At 45.5% G+C, this 21,106-nt stretch overlaps 3 protein-coding genes across 4 annotated transcripts in view; 2 read left to right on the top strand and 1 right to left on the bottom strand.

Annotated features, from left to right (window-relative positions):
* Positions 1-14,892, bottom strand: part of DUS2 (dihydrouridine synthase 2) — a 50,187-nt gene extending 35,295 nt beyond the window's left edge. The window contains exons 1-2 of one of the 2 annotated variants that reach the window (XM_047078626.1): positions 14,807-14,892; positions 1,832-1,974 (exon numbers count right to left, since the gene is read on the bottom strand). In XM_047078626.1, the coding sequence (XP_046934582.1) occupies positions 1,832-1,957 (126 nt within the window). In that variant the 5' untranslated portion in view covers positions 1,958-1,974; positions 14,807-14,892. Of the gene's footprint in view, positions 1-1,831; positions 1,975-14,374 lie in introns of both variants that reach the window. The other variant, XM_047078625.1, reaches the window with a different exon arrangement.
* A 62-nt stretch (positions 14,893-14,954) lies between these two features.
* Positions 14,955-17,473, top strand: DDX28 (DEAD-box helicase 28). Its single transcript, XM_047079242.1, has one exon. The coding sequence runs from the start codon at positions 14,956-14,958 to the stop codon at positions 16,573-16,575; it is 1,620 nt and encodes a 539-aa protein (XP_046935198.1). The 5' UTR covers position 14,955; the 3' UTR covers positions 16,576-17,473.
* Positions 17,474-19,861: 2,388 nt separating this feature from the next.
* DPEP2NB (DPEP2 neighbor) lies at positions 19,862-21,106 on the top strand. The gene is made up of 2 exons (XM_047077407.1): positions 19,862-19,907; positions 20,588-21,106. The coding sequence occupies exons 1-2, from the start codon at positions 19,862-19,864 to the stop codon at positions 20,884-20,886; spliced, it is 345 nt and encodes a 114-aa protein (XP_046933363.1). The 3' UTR covers positions 20,887-21,106.

Raw genomic sequence — 21,106 nt, 5'->3', positions numbered from 1 at the left:
TCTCTCTCTCTCTCAAAAATAAACACTTAAAAAAAAAAAAAGAATTTTCTCTCTCCCTCTGCCCCTCCCCCACTTGCATGCTAGCTCGCGCTCTCTCAAAAAGAAACAAAAAACAAAAAATACCCAATTCCCTTCATCCAGCTTCCTTTGCCTCCACTACCTACATGTACTCTTTTCCTCCCCTCACCTCCTGAATTCCTAAGGGGTAGTGAGCAGCTCTGCTTCTACTTCCCCATTTGCTGCTCACTCCACAATCCATTGCCCTGTCAGATGTATCTCGGTACACTTTGGATTTTCAAATCAAACACATTTTTGGTCTGTTTGCAATTGGACTTCTATGCATCATCTGTCACACCTGACAAACTTGACTTTTGCCTTCCCTGACACACATTCTTCTTAATTTGCCTATTTCTCTCACTCTTTTACTTTACTTTCTTTTCTTTTTTTTAAATTTTAAGTAGGTTCCATGCCCAACATGGGGCTCGAACTCACAACCCTAAGATCAAGAGTTATATGCTGTACTGACTGAGCCAGCCAGGCTCCCCGCTCTTACTTTTCTATCATAAATTACTAGCCCGTCCCACCCACACACAACATCCAATACATTAGGGTGTACTCTTTCCAAATCCCCTCTTAAGCCCTTCCTTCTCTCTATACCAGTGGCTTTCTTTTCAATGAAAATTTTTTTTATTTTGAGATAATTAGAGGCTCACATGCAGTTGTAAGAGTGTGAGCTCCTATGTACTGTTTGCCCAACTTCCCCAATGGTAATATCTTACAAAAGTACAGTATAATGTCACAACCAGCATACTGACATTGATACAGTTAAGACACAGAACAGCTCCATCCCCACCGGGATTCCTTGTGTTGCCCTTTTGTAGCCACAGTCCCCATCCCACCACCAGGGGGACAAAAATATCAGAAGCATTTGAGCAGCTTCTTCTTCAACTTCTCACACATACTAGGGGGACATATCAGGACTGGGGCCTGGAGGGAAGCTCTCCAGATAATTCTGTTAGATATCCAGCTGAGAAACACTGCTCACACCTCCACACTATCCAATATCAGCTACTCCTACAATGCTGTTTTTCCTAGAAAATGCTTTTTATTTATTTTTTTAAATGTACGTATTTTGAGAGAGAGAGAAAGAGAGAGAGAGTGCACATAAGTGGGGGAGGGGCAGAGAGAGGGGAAGAGAAAGAGAGAGAGGGGGAGAGACAGAGAATCCCAAGCAGGCTCAGCACGGAGCCTGATGTGAGGCTCAAACCCACAAACTGGGAGATTTTGACCTGACTCCAAAAATAGGAGTCAGACACTTAACTGACTGAGCCACCCACGCGCCCCTAGAAAATACTTTTTAAACCTTGGTCTGAAGTCATACTATTCTCCAGAGCAGCCAGGACATACACAACCTACCAGTTACTGCCACCAGAAAACCCTACAGCTCCCAAAACCAACCCCATACAGCTTCCTTCTCTTCCTAACCTTGAGTTCATTCATTCATGCACTGAATGTATATTAATTCCTACAGGGGCCAGGGCTGTGACCTGACACAACACTCATCTATCCACCTGGCCCAAGCATTCCACAATGCCTCCTTGCTGCCCAGGCTCCTGGCCCTCAACAGGGCTTAGAGAACTCCTAAGTGTCATACATGTTTATCTCCCACTGCCTTCAGCAAGCACCTGTGATGTGAGTGCCCATTCTGCCTCCCACCAACTCCTGATTACTCCCACCTACAGAGAAGGAGGCTGCACTGGTGAGGAAAAAAAAAAAAAAAAAAAAAGAAAAAAAAAAAAAAAGCCCTCCAGGAAAATCAGGAGCCCCTTACCTCACAGTACACAATATCTGCTCCATAGTCCAGGGCCAGCAGCCGCATTGGGAGAGTGCCTACCCGAACCATAGGGGCTAAGATGAGTTTGTTGTGGTAGCACAGTGACAGGCTGTGTTCAATCATTCCTCCTCTGATACTGCCTGCAGAAAGGGAAAACAAGAGTCAGAAATCCAAACAAAGAAATATCTTCTGGGGCGCGTGGGTGGCTCAGTCTGTTAAGCATCCTACCTACTCTTGATTTTGGTTCAGGTCATGATCTCTTGGTTCATGAGCTTGGGCCCAGCGTTGGGCTCTGTGCTGACAGTGAGGAGCCTGCTTGGGGTCTCTCTCTCTCCCTCTCTCTCTCTCTCTCAAAAATAAATAAACATTTGGGGCGCCTGGGTGGCGCAGTCGGTTAAGCGTCCGACTTCAGCCAGGTCACGATCTCGCGGTCCGTGAGTTCGAGCCCCGCGTCAGGCTCTGGGCTGATGGCTCAGAGCCTGGAGCCTGCTTCCGATTCTGTGTCTCCCTCTCTCTCTGCCCCTCCCCCATTCATGCTGTGTCTCTCTCTGTCCCCAAAATAAATAAACATTAAAAAAAAAAAATTTAAAAATAAATAAACATTAAAAAAAAGGGAAAAAAAATCTCTTCTGTTACCCAGGGCAGGCTTTTCCTCTTCTTTCCAACACACAGGACTTTGTTTTCCTTTTCTCTGATCACAAAAATAATGCTTCCTTATTTATTCATCTAAAGAATATTCATTGGGGCGCCTGGGTGGCTCAATCGGTTAAGCCTCTGACTTCAGCTCAGGTCACGATCTCGTGGTTCATGAGTTTGAGCCCCACATTGGGTTCTGTAGCACAGGGCCTGCTTCAAATCCTGTCTCCCTCTCTCTGCCCCTCCCCCATTCACTCTCTCTCTCAAAAATAAAAATAAACATTAAATAAATAAATAAATAAATAAATAAATAAATAAATAAATAAAACTTATTAAGTGCCTAGTCTTGCCAGTCACTGTCCTAGTCTGATACATCAGAGAATGAAACACAAAAATTGCTGCTCTGGTAGAGCTTTCAATCTAGCAGGGGAACAAAGGCAGAAAACAATACGTAACAAACTATATAGTATGTTGGAAAAGTGGTAATGCTACAGATTAAAAAAGCAGGGAGAAAGGAAATTGAAAACACTGGGGATGTGACTGACACATAATGCTGTATCAGTTCAAGGTGTACAACAAAGTGATTTGATATACATATATACTACAAAATGATTACCACAATAAGTTACGTCCATCACCTCACACACTAATAATTTTTTTCTTGTGATGAGAACTTTTTTTTTTTTTTTTAACATTTATTTATTTTTGGGACAGAGAGAGACAGAGCATGAACGGGGGAGGGGCAGAGAGAGAGGGAGACACAGAATCGGAAACAGGCTCCAGGCTCTGAGCCATCAGCCCAGAGCCCGACGCGGGGCTCGAACTCACGGACCGCGAGATCGTGACCTGGTTGAAGTCGGACGCTTAACCGACTGCGCCACCCAGGCGCCCCTGTGATGAGAACTTTTAACATCTACTCTTAACAACTTTCAAATACACAAAATTATCAACTATAGTCGCTATGTTATACATTACACCCCTAGAACGTATTTATCCTCTCACTGGAAGTTCATACCTTTTGACCACCTTTACCCATTTACCCCACACCCCCAGCAGGAAAAATGTAAATAATTGGTATATCAATGGTATATTTTATATGAAAATATTTACATTAAAATATGAAAATATTTATATTAAAATATAAAATTTTAAATAGGTAAACCAGGGCACCCGGGTGGCTCAGTTGGTTTAGCGCCCAACTCTTGATTTTGGCTCAGGTCATGTTCTCATGGTTCATGAGATGAAGCCCCAAGTCGGGCTCTGTGCTGACTGCACAGAGTGTGCTTGGGATTTTGTCTCTCCCTGTCTCTCTACTCCTCCCCCACTTATGCTCTTGCTCTATCTCTCTCTCTCTCTCTCTCTCTCTCTCTTAAAATAAATAAATAAATAAACAAACCAAAAAAAGCTCAAAATAAAATAAATAGGGAAAACAAGATAGACTTCAATGGGAAGATAACATTTGAGCTAAGATATGAGTTAGCCAAGTTGATATCTAGTAGAAGAATACACAGAAGAAACAGCCAGTGCAAAGGCCCTAGGGCAGGAGCTTGCCTGGTATGTTAGAAGAACATCAAGGAGACCAACATGGTTGGCACACAGAGAGGAGAAGAGAAACTAATGTTTCTCATTACACGATGTTTCTCAGATACACAATGTCACAGCAGTAAACAGGTAGGGTCAGATCCCATATGGCCTTTGTTAGCTCTTCATGAAATAGAAGTCAGCAAAGGGTTTCAAGTAGAGGAGTAGCATGACTGAACATGTTTTCTCATGATCACAGTGATTGCTATAAAAAGAGCAGTCTGTTAGGGGCCAGAGTAAACACAGGGAGAGCAGGTACAAGGCTCTTTAGTAACCAACACAAGAGATGAGATAATGGTCGCTCAGGCCAGGTGGTGAGAAGTGGTCATATGCCAAAAATACTTTGAAGGTAGAGCCAACAGGAATAAAAAGGAGAAAATCAAAATCCCATATCCCAGAGAGAACTGCTCATATTAATTTATTTATTCTAAGCAAATATGGACCCCTCCAAAAAGTCATAAAGCTGGCTAATCAATGCTGTGTTCTGCTCCATTACTAATACTGTCTCCATTTTCTTTTTACTATTCAGCCCATTCTGGTTGGCCCCCACCTCCACTGTTCTATCAAAACTGCTCTAATTAAAGTCACCAATTACCTGGAAGTTGAGCAATCAACCAGACACTTACTTATGACATGGTTGAAACTCCCCTCTTCCTTGATCTCTCTCCTCCCTGGGCTTCTCTGACCCCACACTTTCCTGGTTTTTCTCCCACCAGTCTGCCCTGCTTTTCAGTCTTCTTTGCTGGTTTCACTTCCTCTACTTACCTGTTGAGGTTCTTCCTTAGTCTTGAGTCCTCTTTCCTTCTAATTCCACACATCCTCCCTTGAAAGTTTATTTACTCCCATGGCTTAAAATGTTGATAAAATGCTGGTGATCTCATACCAACTGCTCAAAACACGTCCCTACCTGGCTATCTTAAGGGCATCTCATACCAAACATGCACAAAACAAGATCTTGATCTGCCCTCCAAGCCACCTCCTCTGTCTTCATTAATTCATTCAACAGAAATTTATTGAGCCCCTCTGATATGCCAACCACTGGCTGGCACTAGAAATAAAATGATGAGGAGAAGGAGGTACAGTAGAAGAGAGGGTTATAGAAAGGGAACTTAGAAATACGTGTGAAATTATAATCATGTACAGTGCTATGTGAAGGACATGAGGATTTAGGAATTTGTGTCAGAAGGAAAGGGATGGATGGGGGTTGAGGAAGGCTTCCCTTAAGAAATAGTTTCTGGGGGCGCCTGGGTGGCGCAGTCGGTTAAGCATCCGACTTCAGCCAGGTCACGATCTCACGGTCCGTGAGTTCGAGCCCTGCGTCGGGCTCTGGGCTGATGGCTCAGAGCCTGGAGCCTGTTTCCGATTCTGTGTCTCCCTCTCCTCTGCCCCTCCCCCGTTCATGCTCTGTCTCTCTCTGTCCCAAAAAAAATAAATAAACGTTGAAAAAAAAAATTAAAAAAAAAAAAAGAAATAGTTTCTGATTCGAGATCTCAAGGGAGAGAATTAATCAGGCCAATACATGGAGAGAAAATGTTTCCCATTTCAGCAATTAGCACCTCCATTCACCCAATTACTCATCATTAATCCACATTCTCCACATTCAATCTGTCACTAACTCCTGTGAAACAACCTTCAAAATATAACTCTAATCCATCTGCTTTGCTCCAGTGCTATCCATCTCCAGTGCTACACTGTGCACAAAGCCAGCCTCCTAATGGGTCTCCCAAATCTAATCTTACCTCCTCCTATCCTCTTTGTGATACTGCGTGGCATTTGAAAAAGGCAACTCTGATAATACCATTCCCCTGTTTATACCCTTCAATGGCTTCCCACTAAGTTTAGGATAACTCCCAAACCCTTCTGCTGGCCCAAGAAGCCCTGCATGACCTGTCCCTGCCCACGTCTCCAGCTCACCTTGAGCCTTTCTCCCACTCACTCTCCTTGCTCTGGCCACACTGACCTTTGGAAGTCTCCCACACCAAGACCTCTGCTGCCCTGGGGCCCACGTACTCGCAGTCCTCTGTCTGGAACACTCTCCCTGACTCAATCACACACACTCCCACTAAGATCCTCTTGACTTTGAATGTCCCCTTTTTGGAGACATTTCCCTACCAGACAACCGTACTTCAGGTCCCTGGTCACATGCTCTCACAACACTTTGTGCTTCCCGATAGCTCAGTAACAATCCATGTGTTCACACTTATTTGTGTGGTCTCTTCTTTAACCCTTAGCTGGTCCTCTAGATCACCAGCACAACAAGTTCCATAAAGACAGGAGCGTGGCTGTCTAGTTTACTGCCAGGCTTTAGCACGGAGCCCAGCACTTGCCCCTTAGCAGCTGCTTTGTAAGGAAGGTGTGACTGAACACTCACCTCTCTGGTGGCTGAGGACACCCTCCTGCAGCGTGGTTGATCCAGGAACTCCCTCTGGCACCAGGCCAGCAGTGCCTGACAGGGCCTGCCTCCACGAAGGCTCCTCTCAGAGAAGCTAGGCAGCCCTACCCTTTCCCAGCTACTGGCACAACCATTCACCCGGCCCTGAGATCACACCCAGATCACCATTTTAGCACAAACAGAAACAATCTCTCTACCATGCTTTCAAGGAAGGGCTGGTCTTCTCTATGACAGTTTTGATTGCCTTCTCAGACTATAACCTTAACTTCAGTCGCATGGATACAAAATTCCATTAGTTATAATGCCTTCAGATTGAAGATAACAGTATTCAGGAAAAGCAATGAGTGGAAAAAACTTTACCAGTCCCATCCATGTAAATTTTCCTGTAGACTACGACCTTGCTTAAAAAGCAATTTCTTTAAAATACAAATTTAGAGTTAAAATGACAGTCAATTAGGATTAAATATTTAGAGAATTATCCTATTTCCCACTCAAACCTGTGTAGATAAGAAAAAAATTGAAGCAATCTATTATATTTGTAAGACAAAGAGGTGATATAGCATATCACCATTAAGATTCTGATCTCTGGAATCAGACAGACCTGCAGTGGAATCCCAACTATGCCCCAGGCAGATGCATTAACCTAGTGGAGGCTCAGCCTCCCTCTCTAGAATGAATTAACCTAGTAGAGGCTCAGCTTCTCTCTTTAGAATGAGGCTCCAGCAGAATCTATGTCAGGTGAGACACTGTGAAGAGTCAATTCTAGGACACACAATAGTTCTCAACACAGAGTAAGGGTTAAATGTTTTGTTTTTTATGTTTATTCATTTTTGAAAGACAGAGAGAGACAGAGCACAAGCAGGGGTGGTGCTGAGAGAGAGTGGGACACAGAATCTGAATGAAGCAGGCTCCAGGCTCCGAGCTGTCAGCACAGAGCCTGACACAGGGCTCGATCTCACGAACCTTGAGATCATGACCTGAGCCGAAGTCAGATGCTCAACCGACTGAGCCACCCAGGCGCCCCTGTAAGGGTTAAATGTTAACTGCTCTCATTATCAGGCTTTTTACACTTGCAACACATTCTATGATTACATCAACAAACATCTACCAGTTCTTTTAGGATCAAGGCACTGTGTGGGGTGTTGAAGGTAAAGAAATGGAAAGAACTAAGCTCTTGACTTCAAGGAGCTTCTCGGTTCTGCCACTGCCACCTATAAAGTGAATGATGGCAACAGCCTGCAAACCAGTCTCTGCTTCCAGGCTCATTATGTTCAATTTATGTTCTTTCCAGCAGTCAGAGGAGTCTTTCAAAACACAAATCAGGACAAGATATTCCATTCTCCAAATGGAATTCTTGCCCTTAGAATTAAGTTGCAGCTCCTTAATATTGCAAACAAGTCCTCCCCCTGCCTTCCTCGGAAGCACTATCTTTCATCACTTGCCTCCTGCCCTCTTACCTCCCCCATGCTAAGCTTCAGCTATTCTCAAGTATTTCTAGTTCCCAAATGGCCTGCTCTCTCTCTCTGAACAAGTTGCCCCTACATAGAACACACATTCCTATTCCCCCACCTGGCTGACTTCCAGTAGCCTTTCAGAACCTCAGTACAGATGTCACCTGCTCCAGAAAGCCTTCCCTGACACTTACCTTCCAGAGTAAGGGCACCTCCTCTTAGCTCATGTCTTTCTTAGCATTAAGTACACTCTTGTAATTCCAAGAGCAACTAACTATCAATCTGCCTCCCACATCACAAGGTGAAGGCAAGCACTGCACCTTGCTCATCACCAGGTCCTGTCACAGAGCACACAGTCTGGCATAATGTAGGTGTTTAGAGTTGGTTGTAAAAAGAAGTTAACAAGTCAAGTGGCAACGAGAATTTATGGTTCATGCTTCAGCCACAGAAGAGCTCTATCAAAGACAAATGTGCTCTATCACAGAGCATTTAAAGTGCCTCATCACAACCCCTATCAAAATAACACCAGCATTCTTCACAGAGCTAGAACAAACACTCCCAAAATTTGTATGGAGCCAGAAAAGACCCCGAATAGCCAAAGCAATCTTGAAAACCAAAGCTGGAGGCATCACAGTCCCAGGTTTCAAGCTGCATTACAAAGCTGTAATCGTCAAGACAATATGGTACTGGCACAAGAACAGACACTCAGATCAATGGAACAGAATAAAGAACCCAGATATGGACCCACAAACATATGGCCAACTAATCTTTGATAAAGCAGGAAAGAGCATCCAATGAAATAAAGACAGTCTCTTCAGCAAGTGGTGTTGGGAAAACTGGACAGCGACATGCAGAAAAATGAACCTGGACCACTTTCTTACACCATACACAAAAATAAACTCAAAATGGATGAAAAACCTAAATGTAAGACAGAAAGCCATCAAAATCTTAGAGGAGAGGGGCACGTGAGTGGCTCAGTTAAGCGTCTGACTTCAGCTCAGGTCATGATCTCGCAGTTTGTGAGTTCGAGCCCCGTGTCAAGCTCGGTGCTGACAGCTCAGAGCCTGGAGCCTGCTTCAGACTCTGTGTCTCCTTCTCTCTCTGCCCCTCCCTCTCTCTCTCTCTCTCAAATATAAATACACATTAAAAAAAATTTTTTTTAAATCTTAGAGGAGAAAGCAGGCAAAAACCTCTTTGACCTTGGCCACAGCAACTTCTTACTCAACACGTCTCTGGAGGCAAGGGAAACAAAAGCAAAAATGAACTTTGGGACCTCATCAAGATAAAAAGCTTCTGCACAGCAAAGGAAACAATCAGAAAAACTAAAACGTAACCGATGGAATGGGAGAAGGTGTTTGCAAATGACATATCAAATAACATACCAGCTAAAGGGTTAGTATCCAAAATCTATAAAGAACTTATCAAACTCAACACCCAAGAAACAAATAACCCAGTGAAGAAATGGGAAAAAGACATGAATAGACACTTATCCAAAGAAGACATCCAGATGGCCAATCGACACATGAAAAGATGTTCAACATCACTCATCACAGGGAAATACAAATCAAATCACAATGAGATACCACCTCACACCTGTCAGAATGGCTAACACTAACAACTGAGGCAACAACAGATGGGGGTGAGGATGCAGAGAAAGAGGATCTCTTTTGCACTGCTGGTGGGAATGCAAACTGGTGCAGCCACTCTGGAAACAGTATGGAGGTTCCTCAAAAATTTAAAAATAAAACTACCCTATGATCCAGCAATTGGGCTACTAGGTATTTATCCAAGAGACACAGGTATGCTGTTTCGAAGGGGAACATGCACACCAGTGTTTATAGCAGCGCTATTGACAACAGCCAAAGTATGGAAATAGCCCAAATGTCCATCGATGGATGAATGGATAAAGAAGATGTGGTAGGGGCGCCTGGGTGGCTCAGTCGGTTAAGCGTCCGACTTCGACTCAGGTCATGATCTCGCGGTCTGTGAGTTCAAGCCCCACATCGGGCTCTGTGCTGACAGCTCAGAGCCTGGATCCTGCTTCAGATTCTGTGTCTCCCTCTTTCTCTCTCCTCCCCTGCTCATGCTCTGTCTCTCTCTTCTCAAAAATGAATAAACGTTAAAAAAAAATTTTTTTTAAAAAGATGTGGTACACACACACACACAATGGAGTATTACTTGGCAATCAGAAAGAATGAAATCTTGCCATTTGCAACTACATGGATGGAACTAGAGGGTATTATGCTAAGCAAAATTAGTCAGCCAGAGAAAGACAAATATCATATGACTTCACTCATATGAGGACTTTAAGAGACAAAACAGATGAACATAAGGGAATGGAAGTAAAAATAACATAAAAACAGGGAGGGGGACAAAACATAAGAGACTCTTAAATATAGAAAACAAAGACAGGGTTGCTGGAGGGACTGTGGGAGGGGGGATGGGCTAAATGGGTAAGCGGCATTAAGAAATCTACTGAAATCATTGTTGCACTATACGCTAACTAACTTGGATGTAAATTAAAAAATAAATAATTAACTAAATAAAATTAAATAAATAAGTAAATAAAAATAAAGTGCCTTGTACCTCCAGTTTTGGTTACAGAGCAGACAAATGCCGCCCCACTCTCTTGCTCACCCAGTAAAGGACTGTAAGTTCTTTTTTTTTTATTTTTTATTTTTTTTAATTTTTTTTTCAACGTTTATTTATTTTTGGGACAGAGAGAGACAGAGCATGAACGGGGGAGGGGCAGAGAGAGAGGGAGACACAGAATCGGAAACAGGCTCCAGGCTCTGAGCCGTCAGCACAGAGCCCGACGCGGGGCTCGAACTCACGGACCGCGAGATCGTGACCTGGCTGAAGTCGGACGCTTAACCGACTGCGCCACCCAGGCACCCCTGTAAGTTCTTTATCCTACTCAAATGAGAGCTACCACTTGAGTGAACAAGATTCAGATAAGAAAGCAGCAGGAGATGAAGTTGAAGCCAGATTCTGGAGAGTGACTAGGAGATAAGCTGTAGGCCATGGGCATCCATTGATGGCTTTTGAGTCAAGGGGTGACATGGCCATGGCTGTGCTTAGGAAGATCACTTGCACAACAGACGATAGGCTGGAGGGTAAAGGACAGGAAGGAGATAAGGAGTTGGATTAGAAAGAAGGTGAAATAGTCGAGGCATATAATGACAAGAGCTGAAAAGAAAATGGCCAGTACTTACACAACAGCACTGATGTAGGCTGGGAAATGAAAGAACGGGGAAGGAATACTAATAGCCACTTTTCATTTTTATAATGCCTTGCAATTCTCAAAATGCCTTATTTATAAGTATTGTGATTCTCAAACCTGGCAGCACATTAGAATCATCTGAAAGGCTTAAAAAAATACCAATGTTCAGGGGCATCTGGGTGGTTCAGTCGGTTGAGTGTCCAACTTCAGCCCAGGTCTGATCTCATGGTCCGTGAGTTCAAGCCCTGTGTCGGGCTCTGTGCTGACAGCTCAGAGCCTGGAGCCTGTTTCAGATTCTGTGTCTCCCTCGCTCTCTGACCCTCTCCCATTCATGCTCTGTCTCTCTCTGTCTCAAAAGATGAATAAACATTTAAAAAAAAAATTTTTTTTTTTTTTTAAATACCAATGTTCAGGCCTTACCCCAAACGAATTAAGTCAGAATGTAAACTCCTGTTTTGTTCACCGTCTCTTTGAATAGTACCCAGCACATACATGGTGCTCAGGAAATAGTTACTGAATGAATAAATGAATGAATGACTGTACCATTATCAGCTGAGATCCAAGGGACAATTGCGTTGAAAACTTACGGAGTAACCAGGCAATATGAATTACCATGGCAGCCCTGGGACAAAATACTACCAAGTTAGGCCCCTACTCCCAGGAGCTTACATTCTTTCCACAATAAGTAAACCTTTCTTATTTCTAAAGCACTATACTATAAAACATGTATCTCAATAACAACTAGAGGTTACTCAATGTCTGCTGTGAGCAGAAGGAAAAGAAAGGGGACTTATTCAGTGGCTGATAAACTGAGAAGAAATTAAGGGTCATAGGCAGAGACCAGCTCAGACAGATTCCAATCCTTATGAGATTCTGAGTTAATCATATTGTAAGGGCTCAAGCATGATGAGAAAGCAGCCATATACTAATCAGCTTCCCTGCCCCAAATATTTGGACAGAACCCAAACGCAAGTACATACCTATGTAGCATTCTTTTCTGATAATTCTTTTAATGTATCTGTTCTGGCTTTGTGCAAATCAAGTCTTTGTTTTACATCTGAAATAAGCAGTGGCACATGCAAATGGATAAAACCTGTTGAGTTAGATATACATAGCTAAGAAACAAGGAGCCCTGAGTCCTTGAAAAGAATCATAAAAGTAGTATAGAATTACAATCTGTCTGACCATTCATTCAGAATGTCAACAAAGATATGGGCAATTCTAGTTGTTACAGCAGTTCTTTGTATCAAATTCAGAATCTGCCAGTTACCTATAGGTCCTAGTTCTGCCTTCTGGAATGGTATACCTCACAGCATACCTCATCTCTTTTCTTTTCTTTTCTTTTTAATGTTTATTTATTTTTGAGAGAGAGAGAGAGAGAGAGAGCATGGGCAGGGGAGGGGCAGAGAGAGGGAGACAGTATCCAAAACAGGCTCTGCACTGACAGCAGAGAGCCCAATGTGGGGCTCAAACTCACAAACTGTGAGATCATGACCTAAGCCAAAGTCAGACACTTAACCAACTGAGCCACCCAGGTGCCCCTGATCTCTTTTCCATCTGGTATACTGCCCAAATACATGAGGACAGTTTTGTACTCCCTAAACTTCTCTTCTCCAGCTTCACTCTCTTGAATCACTTTTTCTTGCGTTTATGATTTTCAGGGTCCCCAACGTTCCTGATCTCAAGGGCACAGCAAGCAATGGCATCAGTGTACTTGGCTACAGATTCTGGGGATGAGGCGGACTCAGTGCAAGAGCTTCCCAAATGTGCCTACCTAAAGGGAAAGTACATGTACCTCAGCCTCTCTTCAGTCCTCATCCTGTATGCAGGGTTTCTCAACAACTCACTATTCATGTATTGGTCAGATAATCATTTTTTGTTAGGGGCTTTCCTATGCATTGTACAATGTTTAGCAATATCCCCAGCCTCTACCTACTAGATGCCAGTAGCAACTTCCCAGATGTGACAACTAAATATGTCTCCAACCTCTGTAAAATCTCCTGGGGCGGGGGGGGGGGGGGGGCGGGCAAGTAGGGAGGGAAGGATGCAAAATCACCCTCACTACAGAGTCACTGCTCTATCCAACGACTCTGTTCCCTGTTACTACTCAAAACTCTCTCCTCTGCTGATTCAACAGGTAACTCTCCAGGAAGTCTACTTATATATCAAAATGGCATTTGAAAATTTAAAAGTATTTATCTTTTTGGAAACAACATTTGTTGGCGAGGCTGTGGAGAAAAAGGAACCCTCCTGCACTGTTGGTGGGAATTCAAACTGGTATAACCGCTGTGGAAAACAGTAAGGAGTTTCCTCAAAAAATTAAAAATAGAATTGCTACATGACCCAGCAATTCCACTACTGGGTATTTACCCAAAGAATACGAAAACACTAATTTGAAAAAATATATGCACCCCTATGTTTATTGCACCATTATTTACAATAGCCAATCATGGAAGCAACCTAAGTGTCCCTTGATATTTGAATAAAGAAGACCAGGGGCGCCTGGGTGGCGCAGTCAGTTAAGCGTCCGACTTCAGCCAGGTCACGATCTCACGGTCCGTGAGTTCGAGCCCCGCGTCGGGCTCTGGGCTGATGGCTCAGAGCCTGGAGCCTGTTTCCGATTCTGTGTCTCCCTCTCTCTCTGCCCCTCGCCCGTTCATGCTCTGTCTCTCTCTGTCCCAAAAATAAAAATAAACGTTGGAAAGAAAAAAAAAAAATTAAAAAAAAAAGACCATAAACACACACACACACACACACACACACACACACACGATACATATATATGATATATATCGTATATATATACGATATATATACATATATACGATATATATCATATATCATATATATATAATTCAGCAATTAATAAAGAATGAAACCTTGCTATTAGCAACAACATGGATGGATGAATGATCTAGAAAGTATAATGTTAAGTGAAAGAAGTCAGTCAGAGAAAGACACAAAAGACATGGGGGTTTTGTAACCTAAACATCCGAATTCAAGTAAAATATTGTGTCTGACTAGGGCTATGTGAGGCAACCCACATATCTGATCACTCAGCAGAGTAGAAGGACCCTCCTCACCACTATTCAAGCAATTTAGCTATCTGACTGGGATGCTGGTAGAGGTGAGCAGACTGCAAGAATGTAAGGTTCAGAATGAAAAGTTGGGAGTGGTGGCAAGAGAATGGAGAGTGAAAAAGAAGGGGAAAGGTATAAAGAGAAGGGTCTGCTTGAAATAAAGCCTGAAGGTCTTACCTCCCACTTCACAAAGAGGCCATCAGCTTGCCCTCTCGGCTCTCAGCTCTCGGCCAAGAGGAATGGGAGTGCCTAGATCTAAGACATCTGGCTCTTGTCTTGTCCCCCAGGCCTGACCATTCATTCAGAGTCTCAACAAACATTTATTACCAGACCTTGCGCGTGGACCATATTTGGGAAGGCACCACCGCACCCTCCGAATTTACAGGAGGAGACCAGCACTGGACAAGTCATCAAAGGTGCGGTGAGAGCGAGAAAGGAGAATGGCAGGGATCGGACTCCCGATCACCAGAAGCCCTCCGCCCTCTGGTCCAAGAGGCCAGGCCTCCATCGCCGCTTATCGCCAGACCCGGGAGCCTGCCTCCATCGCACCCTTTTCCCCAAGGTTGGTCCGGGTCTGGATGTCACCAACCCCGGTTCAGACCTACAGACCTCACCACAGTTGAACTTTACAGATTCCCCCTCCTTCCTCACGGTTCGCCGACTCCGCAAGCCTTACTGAGCCACGCCAGACACCGTCCTCGAGGCTCTTGCGCGCCCGTGACGTCATTGCCGTGCGCCTCTCCTACACCAAAGGGACTATGGATCTCACACGGCCGCCGCGGATGGTGTGGCTCGCATCTCGGTTACTTCTCGCTCCTCGACGAGGCCTGGTGGTCCGCCGTCCCGACGAGCCCTTGCCCGTGGTGCGCATCCCGCGGGCTCTACAGCGGCGGCAGGAACAGCGGCAGAGCGGGCGGAGCCCCCAGCAGCTGGTGTTGGCGCGACCTGGCCCGCTGCTGATCTCAGCGCGGCGGCCAGAGTTGAACCAGCCGGCGCGCCTCACGCTGGGCCGGTGGGAGAGCGCGCCACTAGCTTCGCGTGGCTGGAAAAATCGGCGCTCCCGCCGGGACCACTTCTCCATCGAGCGTGCGCAACACGAGGCGCCGGCTCTTCGGAACCTCTCGTCCAAGAGCAGCTTCGCGGATCTGGGTCTGGAACCTCGCGTGCTGCGTGCTCTACAGGAGGCTGCTCCTGAAGTCGTTCGGCCTACAACCGTGCAGTCAAGCACCATCCCCTCCCTACTTCGCGGCTGCCACATCCTTTGCGCGGCGGAAACCGGCAGTGGCAAGACTCTCGGATACCTACTACCTCTGGTTCAACGGCTCTTGGGCCAACCAAACCTGGACTCCCATAGTCTGCCTGCTCCTCGAGGCCTGGTCCTTGTGCCTTCGCGAGAATTAGCCGAACAGGTGCGGGCCGTGGCGCAGCCCTTGGGCAGCTCCTTGGGCCTTCAGGTGCGGGAGCTAGGCGGAGGCCATGGCATGAGTAGGATACGAATGCAACTGTCCAAACAACCTCCAGTAGATGTACTAGTGGCCACTCCAGGGGCTTTGTGGAAGGCCTTGAAGAGTCAACTAATCAGCCTGAAGCAGCTCTCCTATTTGGTATTGGATGAGGCAGACACGCTTTTGGATGAAAGCTTCCTGGAACTAATGGACTACATCTTGGAGAAGAGCTATATAGCAGAAGGCCCAGCTGACTTAAAAGACCCCTTCAATCCCAAAGCTCAGTTAGTGCTGGTGGGGGCCACATTTCCCGAAGGTGTAGGCCAGCTGCTGAGTAAAGTTGCCAGCCCAGACTCACTGACCACCATTACCAGCTCCAAGCTCCACTGCATCATGCCTCATGTCAGACAGACATTTATGAGGCTGAAGGGAGCAGAGAAGGTGACTGAATTAGTGCAGATTCTCAAGCAACATGACAAAGTATATAGGACTGGCCCCTCCGGAACTGTTCTAGTGTTTTGTAACAGCTCAAGCACTGTGAACTGGCTGGGATATATTCTGGACGATCACAAAATCCAACACCTAAGGCTGCAGGGACAAATGCCAGCCTCAATGAGGGCCGGTATCTTCCAGTGCTTCCAGAAGGGCTCCCGAGACATTCTTCTCTGCACAGACATAGCCTCTCGGGGCCTGGACAGCTCCCACGTAGACCTAGTTGTCAATTATGATTTCCCCCTCACTCTGCAAGACTACATCCACAGAGCCGGGAGGGTGGGCCGTGTAGGGAGTGAGGTGCCTGGCACTGTCATCAGCTTTGTAACCCATCCCTGGGATGTAAGCCTGGTTCAGAAGATTGAGCTGGCAGCTCGCCGGAGAAGAAGCCTTCCAGGACTAGGGTCCTCAGTGAGAGAGCCTTTGCCCCAGCAAATCTGATGGCAGCCGGCTTAAATATGATGACATTAACAGGGATCCTTCCCTTTGTCCTGGGTGGGTGAGCACACTTATCGTAGGATGCCCTGGGCTGCCCAGTCACCCCCCCTGAAGCCCTGGTGAGCTGCTATCTGGCTTCCAAAGGTAAGATGTGGCCAGATGTAGAGAATGAGCTACTGAGGATGATTCCTTGTGGGCTTTCACATGACTCATGAAAAATAAAGTAGATTTTTGTCTTTGTATTATGTCATAGTTTCTAACAGTAAATGATGTGTTCATTGAACTGTGAGAAGATTCACACTCCAGACTACCACACCTAGGACAGAGGCTCTTTCAGTTGCTGTTTGAATTAATAAACGTTTAGATTTTATTTCCTGCCCCCCAAAACATCCATTAAGCCCCCAGAGAAGGGATAGGGGTTGTGACTAGCAGTACAGAGATTTTCTTCACCAACAGTGCCCATGGCAAGCTTGGGCATTCTCGGTGAAATCTCTCTGGGAAGTACTGGCAGAAGAATAAAAAACAGGCTGACACAAAAGTACTGCTTGGTGTGCATTTCCAGGCTCTACCTTCTTTCTCATCTCTTCACGGCAGGGGAAGAGAAGAGAAACAAAACTGTTTACAAAATTGGCAAAATAAGCATATAGCTTCCTCTCACTATCTCCTAGGTTCCGGCTTCTGCAGCATTATATAAGCCTAAGTAATGAGGAGCAGCTGAGGTCAAATATAATACTGCACAAAACAACTTAAAAATACTTACACACTGAAACAGATAAGGAGGCAGAGAACAGAAATGGACCCATGGGAATCTTTGCCAGAAGACAATGTTGTACTAAATGTATAATCATAGCTCTCTTTTTCATGTGAGGAAACTTGAGGCTCAGAGGGATAAAACAACTTGCTCAAAATCATATGCGTAAGTATGATAGAATCTGGTCTGTCTGCACTGGGGGTTGAGTTATTTACCAACTTTTAATAGTGCCCACTTGGACTCTCAAAAGCAACCCAATTTGGACAAAATTTGGTCACTCTTTCCATGAATCAGTGTGGCAAAACTGCCCAGGAGGCTTGTCTAAAGTACAGATTCCAGGGGCCCCTGGCTGACTCAGTCACTAGAGCATGCGACTCTTGATCTCAGGGTTGTGAGTTCAGGCCTCACAATGGAGGGAGAGATTACTTAAAAATAGTCTTTTTTTTTTTTTTTTTTTTTTAAAGTACAGATTCCTGAGCTCAGAACCATTTGTCTATGCCATTCTGCTTTCCCCAGAGACCCAGCCAGGTCCTGATAAGGTATCAGTAACCCCACCAGGTCAGAGTGATGTTCCCAGACAATAATCTCTCTGGAGCCTTGGAGAATCTAAGTGGTCTTATGCTGGCCCACCTGCCAGAATGAACCTCCTCCAGAGCTCTCCCCTTCACATTTTACCTCCTAGCACTCCCTAGGGGCAGACCTGATTTTGTGCTAACTTGCATCACACTAATTCAAGCAACTTAGGAATAGAAAATGATGTGGTTCTCAACCAGGGTTGCCCAACCTCTAAAATAGTGGTCTAATCATTCTCTACCTCCGGGACATATCTCCTTCCCAACTGCCCCAGGAAACAAGCATCCCATCTTTGCATGTTCGAGGTCGGCAACAGGGGGCCCCCTCACAAAGAAGGTTATCTCTAATTGCTAGGAAGTCCTTGGCTGCACTGTATCAAAGTCGGGCCCAAATATGGTTCCTTCCTATAGGCCTGATCAGGCTAAGGGCAGAGTTATCTATTTACTCCTCCTCTCAGGAGGATCCAGCCAACACAGTAACACCTCTTACAGTTTGACCACGTTTTTCACCTGGACTTCTCCTAAGCCCATCCTAAGCTTCATCCTTTCATGGTGGTAGTAGCATTGTTAATACAGTATTTGCCTTTTGGGGGGAGAGATGAATGTAATGATTAGGTTGTCATTTTGTGTTATGTCATTTTGTCATGAATTTGTTTTGAATTTTATATTAAAATGGGCCCACTATTCCCACTTTGTGAAGCCATTCAGGACCCTCATTTTGCCTTGGAACACATTTGATATCTCTCCCAGTGTCACTTTGAAATGTGATGAGCTTGCCCACACATTTCTATCGGGTATAAATCCAGAGCCCAACATGAAGCCCTACCGTCCAGCAGAACACTTCTCCACTACCTGTGGAACCTTGGCTAGGCCCCTTAACCTCCTGGTTTTTTGAGCCCTCAGTTGTAAAAACGTGAGCGGTATGTGAATTTACATTTGGGGCACGACAAGTTCAGTAAGAGCTTGTCTTTGCTTCTATTATTCCCAGCTGGAATGTCTTCCCTCAGCTCTCCATGGGTCCAAATCTAACTTGTCTTTCAGGCCCACTGCCAAGGAGCCTTCCACACAAATTTCTGCCTGTCTAGCTATTGAATACTTAGGGTCAGTACCATACAACCAGGCTGTGTCTTAGGTTAATCTTTCCTCTCAAGCCAATGGCAGAATGTGGGTTTTTCTTGCCCTCTTTTGGTCCCTGGGGCTGTGCTGGCCTATAGGTATGCTCCACGGGGAGTGGCTGGGTGAGGAGAAAGATGGGAGGGCCCAGGCAGAGTGTTCCTCTGCCTCCACTCTGCTCTCCTCCATTAAAACTCAGAGAGCCTAAAAGCTGCCCCTCAAGTCACAGATTCCTTATGTGACCTCACTGGGTAGTGATGACCTCACAGGCCTTTTCACAGTTACCATGACAGGGTAACTACACAAACGTGGTGCTTTCAGGAAAGCTTCCCTACCAGTTCTCTACCAGATACCAGTCTGTTTGGATGCCTGAGAGAGAATGTCTGACCGGATCTTCTATATTCATTCTAATTTGTCCTCTGTCCCCTGGGAGGGCAGCACAGCAGGTGAGCGTAGGCCAGGAATCTGTACAAGAGTCACTGGTGTACACATAACTTCACATGGCTGCCACATGTTGCTTTGGGGCTTGCCTGCCACACCTCTGAGCTTCTCCAACTGTAAGTAATAGCCCTCAGGGACCTACAGTGTTCCTACTCATTGCCGAAGACATGTAAAATGTCATTCCTGGGCAACTATTCAGAAAGCTTCTAAACTTCATAATTGTAGCTTTCCCTTTTGGGCTACAAGTTGCTTCCATTCTGACACTTTCCTGATCGGCCTCTTAGCAATAGTCGAGCGAATTTTTGTTGGCAAGTAAGAAATGGAGCAGTTTGAGGAAGAACCATTGAGGTCCGCTCATGAACCTCCCCTTCAAACCCAGGCACCTTCACCATGCTGTCGTGTAAACATCCACATGGGGCCCCTCAAACACACCCCAGACAGAGCTGCTGAGTACTGGGGTAAGGGTGGTGGTGTCATGTGCACGGGCAGAACAAAAGAGCCAAGGAGAGTGATGAAGTGATACCAAGACTGGAGGGTTGATGAAATGGTGTCCCAGGAGATTGGGTTGATGTGAGCCTAGACGCTACCCAGAATCTGTCTTTGAACCTCCTGATCATTCTGCCTTAGTATTTGGCCATTTTCTAATCTAGATAAAAATATTAGAGGGCTAGAGGACAGTGTGGTTGAAACAGGCAGTATGAATGGGGCCCAAGAGGAGTTGCCCAAGAGGAGATGGGAGGGTTTCTTAATCCATTTATTTTAGGTTATTTTTTCCAACACTTGAAAGGTATTTCCATTAAAGCTTCAGAAGTTATAGACCTTAGGAATTTCCCCCCTATGGAAGGGAAAGATGGAGGGGATCCTGGTTGCAACTGTTTTCAGGATCTACTGTTTCCTCTGAGAATGGGGAACAGATTTCCAGGTCTCCTGTTGCTGCCATGAGCTCCAGAGAATCACCTTTGCAGCCATGTTCCTTCTCTAGGGGACTCATTGGGGTGACTGGCCAAGGCTGTGTTTTGAATACCAAGCAGATTAAAGGTCTTCAGCCAGAAACTGGGAGAGACATGAGAGGGTAGGTCCTGGCAGGACACTGTATACAGCAGAAATGACTGATTAGATCTGATTTTCTTTCCAACAGCAGGGGCTCCCTCTTCTCCCACACCTGGTCACTACCATGTCCTCTACCGAGGGTGTGGAGAAACCCAGGTGGGCTGGCATGGGGAGACGTACTGCCTGGTTGGTGGCTACCGGACCTATGGGGATGCTCCTGTGGCCACCCCAGCAAAGACAGAAGCAGAGAAACCAATTCCCAGCCAGGCTCCCAAAAGACGTCGAGCTATGGCAGAGTCAAATAAAGACGTACGTTGCTCCAGCCCCAAAATTTGGCGATTGAAGCATGGTGGCAGGAGGATGACCCCAAAGAAGCTTGCTGACTGAGCCACTTTACAGGAATGGCAAACATTTAACTGCCTAAGACAGCTAATGCCTCTTACTGAAGTGACCCCCCACTGCCCACCACTGGAGATTAGAACCTGAGCCATTCTGTCGGAGCCTTCTTCAGCCAGGAGCCTCCTTCCATACTAACTGGCCATGGGCAAGGAGCCATAGAAGCTGAGGTTTGAAATGAAAGCCTGCTCTGAACATCCCAGAGCCAAAA

This window comes from Lynx rufus, unplaced genomic scaffold (genome assembly GCF_022079265.1).
Source record: "Lynx rufus isolate CCGP_SWC_20201006 ecotype Redwood Valley unplaced genomic scaffold, mLynRuf1.p SCAF_16, whole genome shotgun sequence".
Lineage (NCBI taxonomy): Eukaryota > Metazoa > Chordata > Mammalia > Carnivora > Felidae > Lynx > Lynx rufus.
The sequence above is the reverse complement of the archived record's forward strand: the minus strand, read 5'-3'. Positions and strand labels throughout refer to the sequence as shown.

Coding starts and splice junctions, on each gene's coding strand:
- DPEP2NB (XM_047077407.1), top strand. CDS start 19,862: ATGGGGCCCCTCAAACACACCCCAGACAGAGCTGCTGAGTACTGGG. Junction 19,908..20,587: donor CAGAGCTGCTGAGTACTGGG/GTAAGGGTGGTG, acceptor TCTTTCCAACAG/CAGGGGCTCCCTCTTCTCCC.
- DDX28 (XM_047079242.1), top strand. CDS start 14,956: ATGGATCTCACACGGCCGCCGCGGATGGTGTGGCTCGCATCTCGGTTA.